Source organism: Hesperophylax consimilis, chromosome 12 (assembly GCF_061612785.1).
Source record: "Hesperophylax consimilis isolate HC1 chromosome 12, BYU_Hcon_1.0, whole genome shotgun sequence".
NCBI lineage: Eukaryota > Metazoa > Arthropoda > Insecta > Trichoptera > Limnephilidae > Hesperophylax > Hesperophylax consimilis.
In genome coordinates, this window is record NC_142847.1 from 28,934,513 (window position 1) to 28,947,681 (window position 13,169).

Genomic DNA, 13,169 nt, shown 5'->3' on the forward strand with positions numbered 1-13,169 from the left:
AACAAAGAGAAAAAGGTTATTCAAATATTTACATGCTCTAACATTTGAAATATAAACAGAGATAGGTAGCAGAAAGAAAATGGAAACGACGAATTTTAATAAATATAAAAAAGCGCGTTTGAAATAAGAACGTGAAGCTTCGCAAGGAATTGGGTAAATACATTCATGCGAGCTTGAGAATTCTCCAACGTTTATTTTTATTACCGCTTTTACAAATCTATAAAACCTTTGTACTCCACGCTACCAACTGCCAACTACAAACTATCACACTCAGGTAAGCTTAATACAAATTACTCTCATCGCTTCATTACCTGTTGAAATAGTGCTATCTTAACCCGTTCAAACCAAAGATCTTCATCAGGATTATAAATGAAAAAAATAATATTTTTCGATTATGTGAAAGAAAAGTTTTGCAAATCGCTTGTGAAGGATGTTTTTCATGGCGTCTTTTTTTCTGGAAAGTTGCAATCTTTATTCCGACTGCAAATACCATAAATATAATGAAAGCTCCCCTCTTGGTTGTTCTACTTGGGCGTTATTATTATTACGTTTTTTAATATAATATTTTTATTCATGCACGTTAATCTAAAAAATATTTAAAAAATATTATTATTAATATTTTTATTTTATTTTATTAATACAAGACTTAGAGGGTACATATAGTTTTTGTGATATTTCACCCTCCATGCTAGGGATGACCCTGTGTTATGGAGGGTGAATATTACAGTTCTTGAGAGAATAACATTAATTAAACAAGTAAGTATAAATAGAAGATTTACAATCGTAATGGTTATTAAATGCAATGAAAGTATGAGATTTATTTGGGTGATTATAACTATGTAGATAATTATAATGGTGGAATGGATTACATATATAATCAGAGTTACGCAAGTAAGGAACGTAAGCGTTGGTGTTGAGGGTAAGTGGTGTACATATGACTTGTTGTGGTTATAAGCACTGATGTGTGAGGGGTTAGTTTCACTTGTGGTTATAGCTATGACGTTTTTGAATTTATGGATGAACCTGGTAAAATGATAGGAATTATTTGAGTAAGTGGTGCTATAGGTGTTTAAAGATGATAATGGTAGTGAGAAATTTTTATAGTATCTTTACATAGTTCGGTCATAACAGAGTTCAATGACATTTTTATTGGTGTAGGTGGTGACTTTCTGGTACTTAGGGTCAAATTCAATTGTACATAAAAAATATTTTGGTATTGCAGGGTAATAAGCAATGTTTACATAAAGACTGTTGTAATAGAAAGATATAATCATCAAGTAATATTTAGAGAGAAAGTAAGAATTGTGGCAATAGTATGGTGTTTTTGTATATTTATAGATAATGAGAGTGGTATAATTGAAGAAGATTACGATGTTGGCAAGACTAGGAAAAAATAAGCCTGGATAATTTGGATTTAGTAAGTTTCAGTTACGTGTAATGATAGTAATGCTATTGTTAATTAAAATATGTTTTTAGTGGTTATAAAGGTATAGAGTGGCGGTATTTGGAAATGTGTGCATGATGACATTAAATATAGGCATACCGTGTATCGTTAGTCATATAAGTTGGCGATTCACTCGTTCAATATCTCCTTCATTGTGTATTGATATTATGTTCGAGTCGTCTGTCTGCCTAAGTAAGATACGGCCAGATTTATACTTTATCTCTTCGGTCGTGTACTTTCTCCACTCCGCTTTCTCACCAATTCAGGTCGTTTAGGTTGGGAAAAGGGAGATAATGGATTTTAATGAAGTTTAGCCAAGTTTCAATACTACATCTCAATTATACTTTAATTTCCTCATACCTAAATCTTAACTAGTTGTCGTGTGGTTTGGGGTTGCTTCTACATTGTTCACATCGTCATTGTTAATTACTGTCTGTCACTGTCTGTCTTGTTGTTTCTGCGTGTAACTTTTCTGTCAGGTTCTGAGTAAGGCCGAAGTCCTCGATGGCAGCTTCTGGCCCTCCCAACCGAGTCTCCAGCAAAGTCTTCTACTAGCGCATTTGTGCTTCGAAATTTGGCCACTGGCCGCGTCTCGTCACCGCACATGCTTCATCTCTGGCTTCGCTTTACTTCGCCGGAAGGAGCACATATCCTGCGAATCACCTTACATCACCGGGCGGAACATAAATTCAGCATCACTTTCAAGAACTTGACTGCAACTTCTTCATTCACCGTACTAGGTGTTCCACCACCACTCCCTGTCAGTTTTGACTGTTGGTCTTCTATGAACTTGTAGGGCCCGTTTCTCTCCCCTGCCCTTCTCCCTTCTTATCTTCTTGTCCTTGTGACCCACTTCTGTGAACAATTTCTTTTTCTTTGGATGCACTTATTAATTCAAATTTACTTTTAACGAAATTTGATTCATCACAATGTGTCCACATTTAAGCTAGAACAGTTTCCCTATCATAAGTTATATGTTTGTAATAAATTATGACCAATTCCTGTTCGTAAAATATCCTAAAAATGTGTTTATTTAAAAAACTAAAGGTCAAAGAATAAATAACTAAAAAAGGTCACTTAACACCTGTACACATTGAAAAAATCTTCCGAGAAAAAATACACTCTGCCGACGGGAATTGAATCCGCTGCCTTCTGATTGCCGGTCAGATGCTCTTCATTTATTATTATTTGGACAGTAAATTTCTGGACTTAATTAAAAAAAGGACTGTAAGCAATGCTAAAAAACTGTTTTCAAAACATTTTATTACAGTTTGAAGCATACTAGTTTTGGACACAACACTTGTTTTCATCGGAAAAAAATGTGTTTTATACTACCAGATTAATAACTGATATTATTTCTCATTTCCGCATATTTTTTTTACCAAATTCTACACGACCACCTTTTGCACAATCGCTCTTTTGCTTTTGGGGTTTGAAAGTTTGCGTGTTGGGTCAAGTTATAAAAAAGAAGCACGATATACCTACTATTCTGCAGAAAACCTTCAGTTGATTCTAGATAGACAGCTTCCAACTTCCTTTTTACATTTATTAGTAGAAAAAAGATCCAGATAAACTAAGCGGTGTTTTCGTCTTACCTGCACTTAACAGTAAGTAGTGTGGTTAGTACCTAGTTAATTGTAATATTATATTTATTTGGTAGGATAAGAAAAAGAAAGATAACATGTTATTTCATTATGTGGAAATCCTTAGTTTAATCTTGGATATTTGATTGCTTTCGTTTTCTTCCCACATAAGTAGAAAAAGCCTCCAGAAAACGGTCTTATAATCCCTTTCTTGCAATAAGAAAAATAAATTCCCTGACATCATTTTTGAATTATTTTTACATTAGCTCCACACAGGATAGAGAAAACAAGTTACAATATTTGAGTGAAAACCAATATTACCATTATTGCTTGCAGTATTTAAAGGGCACTGGTATTTGTCTCCAGTAAATGGTTATACGTGTATACGGTACCCAATGTTATAAAAATAAATAAATAAAAGACGTTTAATTATCCCCCAGTTTATTTTAGGTAGTTGAGTGCTTTATTTATTTATTTATTTAAACACCCATAGGGCTTTTACGTATAATAATGTACATTTTTATTTTATTTTTTTTAGTTATACAGATTAAATCAAAGAAATCAGTGTTAAAAAAATATAGGTTAGATAAAAAAATATCAGAGTTAACAAAATATAGGTACATATAGAGAATTTCTACATTATTGGGAGAAAATCATAAACTCTATAGTGTTTATCTTCTCCTTCCAGCACTTGGCATAAGGTAAATCAAGTATGAATAACTTAGTAGTTAAAATTCTAGTAAGACGGAGGCCTTGGGTTCGATCCATTGTTGCGACAGTAACCTTTTTATTTTTATGTCTTGTTCTGTTTTATGTTAACTATTATTTTATATTATAATAAAACAAATAAAAAACTTTATTCCACTTAATTTTATTTTGACCGTAACCGGTTTCAGCTCGTCAAAGCCATCTTCAGACTGGGGTGACCAGTCTGAATATGGCTTTGACGAGCTGAAACCGGTTACGGTCAAAATAAAATTAAGTGGAATAAAGTTTTTTATTTGTTTTATTATAATATATTATAATGGAATTCCACCACGAATTATCGGTCTCAAAAATAGAAATATTAACTATTATTATTCTTTTTTTAATGATTGATTATGTGTATAACCTTCAAAAGTTATATCAATTAATTGAATATGATACTATTAATCTTCCTTTAACATTGTCCTTGCATTTTTCTATCTTATTTTTACCTACAAGTACCTATCATTATCTGGCTATACCTACGTGTGTGTGTGACATTTTAAAATAATAAAAGTGACTGTCAAACCAGTTTATTGATGGAGCCTGTTTGATGAACATCTATTTGTATACAGTGTTGTTATTGATATCAACTCAGGGTAGAAGGCCTGTGCAGTGAATATATTCGGTTCCCTCAGTATGTTTCGTATACAACCTGGATTTTATGGAAGCTTGTGCGTGAAATCTTATCTTCTGTGATTGAAATCATACCACCATCAGCTTTGAAGAACATCAAAAAGGTAAGTCGGATTCCTTTCATACTCCATATTCACCATCTCCAACCATAGTTGTGTCACTTCAAAGTTCACAATTAATATTTTAAAGTCCAGATTCCCCTATTGCGATCACAATATATTTGTTGGATAAGGATATAAAAAAAAGAAGAAATACTACAGTTAATCTTAGAAACCAGAATTTTCCCGACTGCTTCCTAAATTAGTAGAAAAAACATTAGTTATAACGTTTATATAGTCACCAGTATTACCTACACAGTATTTGCAGTACATCAAATAATAATAATATTGTAACACAAGGTTACATACAAAAAGAAACAAATGTTTCATTTAGTCCAACAGCCAAGTGCTTTGTAGATATCAACATCGTAGATCTCCATTCCATTTGAATTTAGGAAACACAGTTTTGTATCGGAAATTTAAGCCTCGATTGGGCAAGACTTGGATCACAAAATACCCCCACAAGGCATTTCTCGTGTTCTTCGTTATTCTACGGAAACTATAGATAAAACATATTTTATCACCCACTAAATAATCCGAGGTTCCTGACTGCTTCCGACATCCTCCTCACATTAGCAAAAACCCTGCAGATCAACTCAATGGTGTTATCATCCCAACCTACAGTAGGCAGTAGATTGTAGGCAGTGGCTCCGAGTTCCCGGTCCGCCCCAGGGCTTGCCCTATCCTAATAAGTTGTGGATCGGAAGGCTATGTGGCTGGGGTTAAACGGGGAATTCTAGCGGGGAGGGGATGGTGGGTGGTAGGGCGGAAGGCTGTGTTGTGGGGAGAAGCATCTACGGTGACGATGCTTTAGGATGCATTTGGGAATATATGACTAGAAAAAAAATTACCAATGGCATTTTTAATGGAATTCGATGTTTAAAACATACTTAAACAAGACAAGCTTCAATCTTCGATTCCAGATTTAAAATATGATATTGTTCATTTCAAGCTCGTAGTTACCACCCGGCTTAGGACGAGTTTTTTCGGAGGATTTGAAAAATTCATCAAATTTCAACGTTCATTTTCAAGTTCTGTGAAAGATTTTTTAAAGTTCTGTTTTAATTTCAGTTTTGTCAAGCACCTAGTCTATGATGATATAATAACAGAACTTGAATAGGACTTTCACAGAACCCGGAAATGAACGTTGAAATTTGATGAATTGTTCAAATCCTCCGAAACAACTCGTCCAGTCTTTTATTTGAAGTATCAGGAATAGAGTTAAAATTCATCGATACATTTATTATAATTAGATATAGTAGGATTGTTAAGAATAGTGATATAACCAAAATCAAATACATATATGTGATCAGCTACTCGGCGTAACTTCAGTGTGATGTGAGGTGTTGAGTTTAAGAAGTCAAACTTATATGCACTAACCTCCCCACATTCTGGAATAAAATTATTATTATTATTATATATCATATTGAGTGTTAAAATACGAGATGTGTGGAGTTTAAGAAGTCAAACTCATTGAGTGTTAAAATACGTCATGTTGAGTTTTAGAAGTCAAACTCAAATATCATATTGAGTGTTAAAATCTAAAGTAACGGCCGGATTCAATAAAATGTTTGGCAATTGCCGATTTCTTAGGGTGGCCGAGTTTCCATACTCGAAAGCGAATTTATTAATCGTGAATACTTAAAACGAAAGTGAAAGAAATATTTTTATTTAATTCTATTTCAGAACTGTATTTTATGACAGTGAAAGTTCAGGTTAATTTATATTGAGATATAAAACAGAGAATTCATTCCAACAGATTTTAAATAAATATGTACACCAAGCAAACAAAAAATAATTTAAGTAATAAATCTTCAGTTTCCGAGAGAAAATTTCACTTCAAAATCTTAAGAGGGTGGCTGCCCCTAGAATGGTCACCCTCCGCGCAATAACCTGCGCGTCATCCCTCGCACGCTCAGTTCATCCCATATTCCCGGGCAGGGGTGACGCGTCGGTAACGACGTCGGCATTTTTACCGACGCCGATTCCATTTAAAATTCAAATTCGAAAGAAAAAAACACTAAGAAAAGCTATGAAAAAAATGTACCAAAGATTATCGATGAATTTTTAAGGAAATTTTATCGAGTGTTCTAACAAATTATATCCGGGGGTGAAGTTTATAATAATTATTTGCATGGCATGCAAAACTAACTTATTACTGAAGGCTGTGCATACAGTGGCGATTGGTGATGACAAAATTGGATTTTTGGGAGCAATTCGTCGAATGCTGGTCTATTTGATTGGACTGGTTTGAACTATAAAGGAAATCATCTTCTAAGAAAGATGTTTACAATGCACGGTAAGTTATTTTCTTTTGAAATTTTATAATACTGTTTTATTCATGCCTACGTAATAATTATTTTTCTTTTTAAAATTTACGGTTAACAGGTTATTTTAAGTATACGAGGTTTACTACATTACGTGCAAAGTTTACTAAATTACATGCAAGGTTTATTAAATTACATGCAAAGTTTACTAAATAACTTGCAAAGTTTATTAAATTGAAGACAGTTACTAAGTGTTTTAAGTTACAAAACAATGCACAACATATATGTAGACCTATGTTAGGAAATCGAAAGACGACAAAGAGCGATTAAAAAAAATGTTAAGTACCTACATGTTTTTTAACCTATAAAATTAAACAAAATAAAATCGCACTCTGTCTTGGAGAGGAAGATACTCTCAATATTGCCCTAGTGAGACGTTCAATTGAAACGTTACGTTGCTTAAAATGACTTTTATTTTGGTATGTTTAATAAACGTCACGCATAACTCAATAGACAGGTAGGTAATATTCCTATTTTCATTCCTTTACCTCTTTCCCAGTTCACTGTATGACGTAGTATGCGCATCATAAAACAATACCATTTACACGAGATGGGAAATTGCACTTTTTTTTATGTTTCTCTTGTAAATAAATCGTCAAGACAACAAAAATTTCAATTCTATATTTTCGTTCTCTCCTATTTCCCAACTTTTTACCATATCCTCACTTATTTTTCCCAAGTTCCCAATTATGGAGGCGTACTAACCTAACCTAACTCTACTTTCCTCGTCTCATTTGTGGTTTTTTCATATTTGTATAGCGTCTCTGAGGCGATTTTTCACAAAAACGGCGCTATCCAAATTATCCATTCATTATTAATAAAAAATGTCATGTCCTAAGTACACACACACTTTACACGGCAACACGATAAAATACATTTAAACACCATATATACTCATTATGGCAAGCAATCCATTGGTTACGAGGGAAGCAACATATATAATTGCCTCCCAGACAAAATTAAAAATGAAAAAAGTATAGGTACATTTAAAAAAAAATTGTTCAGTTTTATGCTCAATCAACTAAACAATGAAAGTGAATAATATCGGTGTGTAATATATTTATGTGTAATATATATGTTATTTCTAGTCAAATAAGTGAAAATGTAATTTTCTTTTATCTAGAATAAAAAAAAAAAAAAAAATACAAGTAAAAGTTGGCGTAGTAAAAAAAGCAAGACGATATTTTTTCAATTGTTTGAATCCGTGTGGAATTCCATATAATAAAACTTATTTGAAACAGTGGATGGTTTTAATACATGTAATTTATTAACATAACATTCACGAATCAGGAAATTACACGTCTTATATATGTTTATCTTGTTAAGAAATCTTCATACGACATCTTTCATCTTTTCGTTCATATTCTTTTCATAAACTCTCCGTTATATAAATACTAGACACTAGTTACTTTAAGTTCCTAACTTTGAAGGCATTTACTCCACACTAAAATACATATTAGTTTTGAACTGTAACTAAAATTTCTTCGTGTCGAGGAACGGAGGCATGTTTTGTAAACAATATCCATTATTATCCAACCACAAAGTATATTCTTTTCATACGGCAACCCCATTGTTTGATCATTGTATTAAATAGGGGAAGAATAAACAACCCTTATAAAATGAATGTTCAAAGAAGATAGACAAAGAAATAAAGATAATGAGTAATAATCTGCCTTATCTTCAACGTGTCGGGGATTTAACCTTTGACGGTTTATATCTTCTCTGAATAGTATAAAATGAATTCACTATCCGCGTCTGTCTGTTTGTGCGCTTAGTTCTTCTAAACTACGCAATAAATTTTGGTAGGGATTTTACTATTATTTAGAGGAATTTTCCCGGAAGGTTGTATGTATAATACAAGCATATTATGTTTAAAAAAAGTAGAGAAAATCGATGTTTTGTAATCAAGTCGTAAAAAAATATTTTCGGGCGCTTACATTGCTAACGCTGGATAAACCTTGTGATATACATCAAAATTATATACTACAAAATTATATACTACAAAATTATATATATTATAAAGGCTATAACCCCAGGAACGCCGGGTACAGATCAGCTAGTAATGATAATAATAATGTTTAAAAGTTTATATTTAGAGGGTAATAATTTAATACAAATACCAACCTGAATTACATAATTCTGTTAAATATCTCCGTTTCCAACTTGTAAAATATGTACCTGTCGAAATTATCCTTAATGATAGGTACTTATTGTTAACATAACATATTTGTGTGGAATATACCAGGGTGGAAGATACTCTCAGTATCGCCCCGGTGTAAGACCACCATTCAGAATGGAAACTTTGTTTGAAATGGCTTTGGCCGTTTTTGGTGACCACATCTCCTTCCCATCCCCATTACTATCAGCCTCACAACATACATCAATTGGGGATACCATAGACCATAATTGGGAGCAGTTGGGACTCTTGTCCGGTTTTACATAAAATATTCTTAAATTACTCGTAGCCTGTCTCGACACAGATTATCACTAGTGAGAGGTGCAGAAAAAATGTGTAAACCCTATTATTTATATAGATGTATTTAATAAATTGACATTGAAACAGAGATCGTGTGAAATTTGTTCTGTCACATGGATTTGTTGGAAATATTATGGCAGTGTTATGAACGTTTTGACAAAGTTATGTGTAATATTTTAAATAAAATAATTATTTTTTTGCTCACTTACGTTTTTAAACTCTCATATAATTACTCTTTGATCACCTCAGTTTTTAAACACTCATATAATTATTGTTTGATCACCTCAGTTTTTAAACACTCATATAATTATTGTTTGATCACCTCAGTTTTTAAACACTCATATAATTATTGTTTGATCACCTCAGTTTTTAAACACCCATATAATTAATGTTTGATCACCTCAGTTTTTAAACTCTCATATAATTACTCTTTGATCACCTCAGTTTTTAAACTCTCATATAATTACTCATTGATCACCTCAGTTTTTAAACACTCATATAATTATTGTTTGATCACCCCAGTTTTTAAACACTCATATAATTATTTTACGATCACCTGAGTTTTTAAATTAATTACAACGATTTTTATTTATTTAATTTATTTATTAATCTTAAGTTATTTCACATCTTCGTGTGTGCTAATAGTTTTATAAACATATAAACATGTACATTGTTTGGCAAACATAATCTTTCTTTAAATATTTCACTAAAGTCACAAAAAAAGAAACATTAATAATTGAGATAGACATATTTTCTTAATTCATTTTTGAACTTATTAATATTTTCTATCACAGCAATTTCCTTCGGGATTTTGTTATAGAGTTGAACGGCCTGGTACATCAGAGATTTTTGGGTGCTTGTTTTTTTTCTTGTTGGCAATCTAATTTGCTTAGAATTTCTCGTCCCGTGTCCGTGTATCTCGTTATTGTAATTTATTTTTATTTTCAGTTCCTTAGACATCATCCCTAAGTTAATTTTATGTATAAAAATAAGTACATTCAAATACACAGTTTGCTTCACCGTCAAAATATTCAGCTCCTTTAACATGTCTCTTATCCGTGTGTATATGTTGCGCTTAAGTATTATTCGCATTGCTTTATTTTGCAGTATTTGCATTTTTTTCATTTTCTCTTTATTGCAGAGGAAAAGAATACTTGAACAGTAATTAAAGTGTGGTGATGTAATTGTATTGTATATTATCTGGCATGTTTCTTTATTTACTTTGTTTCTGATTCTACTAAGAAATGATATTTTTTTTGCAATTTTTTTAATTGTATAGTCTGCATTTTTTGAGAAGTTCAATTTTGAGTCTATAATAACACCTAGATATTTAATTTCTTCCACTTTTTTTATGATTTCTCCATTTATAGAAACCTTTGGTTCCTCGTGCGTATTTGTTCTGCCTATTTGCATGTATTTTGTCTTATTTACATTTAGTTTTAATTTATTTAGTTTGAGCCATTTTGACAATGTTTCTAAGTCACTATTTATCTTTTTGATTGCTTTCTCATAATTATCTTCTGCAATATAAATTAGTGCGTTGTCTGCAAACAGTCTTATTTTGCAATGTTTTAATATTTTTTTGCTTTAGATCAACAATTGATTTGGCGCAAAATATACCATTTCTCTTTTTTTACGTTATGGATAGGTACGGTATAGTTTAAAGCTACATAGCACATAAACCGACACTGCATTTTCCTTGGAAACTACAAAAAGGTGAAAAAAATACTAATTTTATAGTTATATACATATTATATACACCGTTCGGGAGTTCAAACCGATTTGCTGACGAACGATAAATCTTACTTACCGATCAGCTGATTCATAGCGTCTGTAGCAGGAGGCGTGGATTTTATTTTTATACAAACTAACAGTTTTATTCTGAGATGAAATTTTAATGCAAAGTTGATATTCAAAACAAGAGAAAGGCCACTATATCCACGAGATTTTGAAATATCTCCCCATCCCCATGTCCTATTACTTACATGGGAATGTTGATACTTATTGATGAAAATTTGCACAATCAACATTCGAAATGAGAGCAACATTACTGTCCACATAATGTTTTAAAATAACTCTTTAAATAAACTGTGTAAAGCCGTGGCAAAGCCGGGGGTTTCAACTAGTATTTTATAAAAATCGTTTGGTTGATTGGTACGTTTGAAATGCTGTCCCACTTACTTAACCGGTCATCAACGTAAGCAGATATACACGATAAAATAACGATAGCAGTCAAGTACAATAAGCGTGTTTACACGTCAACGCGTGTGTTTCCACAAAAATCGTCATAACTCCGTTATTCTTCTAGTGACATCCCTAAAACAAAAAGTAGAATATTCGTATTGAATGAAGCTTCACATCTCTATTCAAAGTTATCCATAGAAATCCGTAAAAAGACCTACTCAGTGGAAGCAAATTTTACCCGCCAAATCGTAAAACGACGCCAAGAAAGCCGTTTGACGTGCCGACCCGCCTCGCAAGTTTAATTGTTTTTTTAAAAATATATTTTGTATGAAATGGTCAAAAAGTGAAGTGACAGAATTGTTTATTTACATTTGTACGATGAAATAAGTGTTTTTTTTTACATTATCCGTGATTTTAGTATCGTTTTTACATAAAACATTACAGGTGAGTCATTTTTACAATTTTTTCATGTTTCCATTCTAAATTTAAATATTTACAAATGTTAATATTTATTTATGATACAACAATTTGAAAGCCTATTTTGTAACCTTTCTAAAACAGTTTTTACTATTCGGCTCCGTTCAGTAATGTTTCATTTATAGAGCTTTGATTGTGAGGCGGTAATAACACAACGTTTTCGTGAAATTGACATTTCGATAAAGACATCTTAGCTTCAAGTTCGCGAAAAGTCGGAGGGGTTAAATGAAATTACGCATATTTAAAAAATAATCTCGAACGAAGTGCAAATAATGTTATTTTTAGCATTGAAGAATGAAAAATACGTAAACTTGTTCCCTGACTGCTCGCTATTGACAGGGAATAAAATGTTGTGTCATTCATCAATCGTTTTTTTTCCGCACGCATTTAATCTTCTACGTGAGGAAAATAAATCTGTATAGGAAGTGATATGAACTGCGAGTCGAGACGAGATGGGGAGAAAAAATCAATTACATACCTATATTTTTTATTACCTTCGTATTTCTGTTTAGTATGTATACTCTACAGTTTTGGGATCTGTGGAATAAATAATGGTTGATTATGGAATCGTTTCATGCTTCCCCCCTACATACAGTGTTTTATTTATTTATTTATATATAATTAACGCCTTTCTGATTTTAAAAGTAAAAGAAACATTAGTAAATAACGAAGCAAATTGAAATCCTGTTAGGGTAATATAATAAAAAAAACATTACCTTATTTATATAAAGTGACTCACTTAAGATAGATGAGGTGCACAGTAAATGCTTGTAGATAAGTGTATAATAAGTAAATAATGAGAATTGTGTAAAAAATAAACAGCTCTTATGAGCGTGTATTACATAAATTTAACAAAGAAGGTTTAACAAGTTATGTTTGAAGAAGTTTTACAAGTTGTCATTTGGAAATTTATGTTGTGAATGTTTTTATTTCTGTACAGAGTTTAACACGTCAAGATTTGTAGTTGGATGTTGAATTATAAGACGATATTTAGATAACGCTTGTTTCGGAATATTAGTTCGAGGAGTTGTCAATTAGTTTCGACAGTAAAGTTGCTGTCGCTTTTGCATCTGCACTGCTGTGTTTTGGTAGTTCCATCTCATATTTTATACAAATATCGTACCGATCAAGAGACCATCATCATGTAGGCAATTTTGTTGATTAGTTTCGCCAATAAACTTCTAAGCTAACCTAATTTAT

General features: G+C 32.1%; 1 protein-coding gene across 1 annotated transcript in view; it reads left to right on the forward strand.

Moving 5' to 3' along the window:
- Window positions 1–6,448: 6,448 nt before the first annotated feature.
- LOC149419440 (uncharacterized) overlaps window positions 6,449–13,169 on the forward strand; it is a 138,042-nt gene continuing 131,321 nt past the window's right edge. The window contains exon 1 of the mRNA XM_089637830.1: window positions 6,449–6,804. Coding sequence (XP_089493956.1) covers window positions 6,789–6,804 — 16 coding nt within the window. The 5' untranslated portion in view covers window positions 6,449–6,788. The remainder of the gene's footprint in view (window positions 6,805–13,169) is intronic.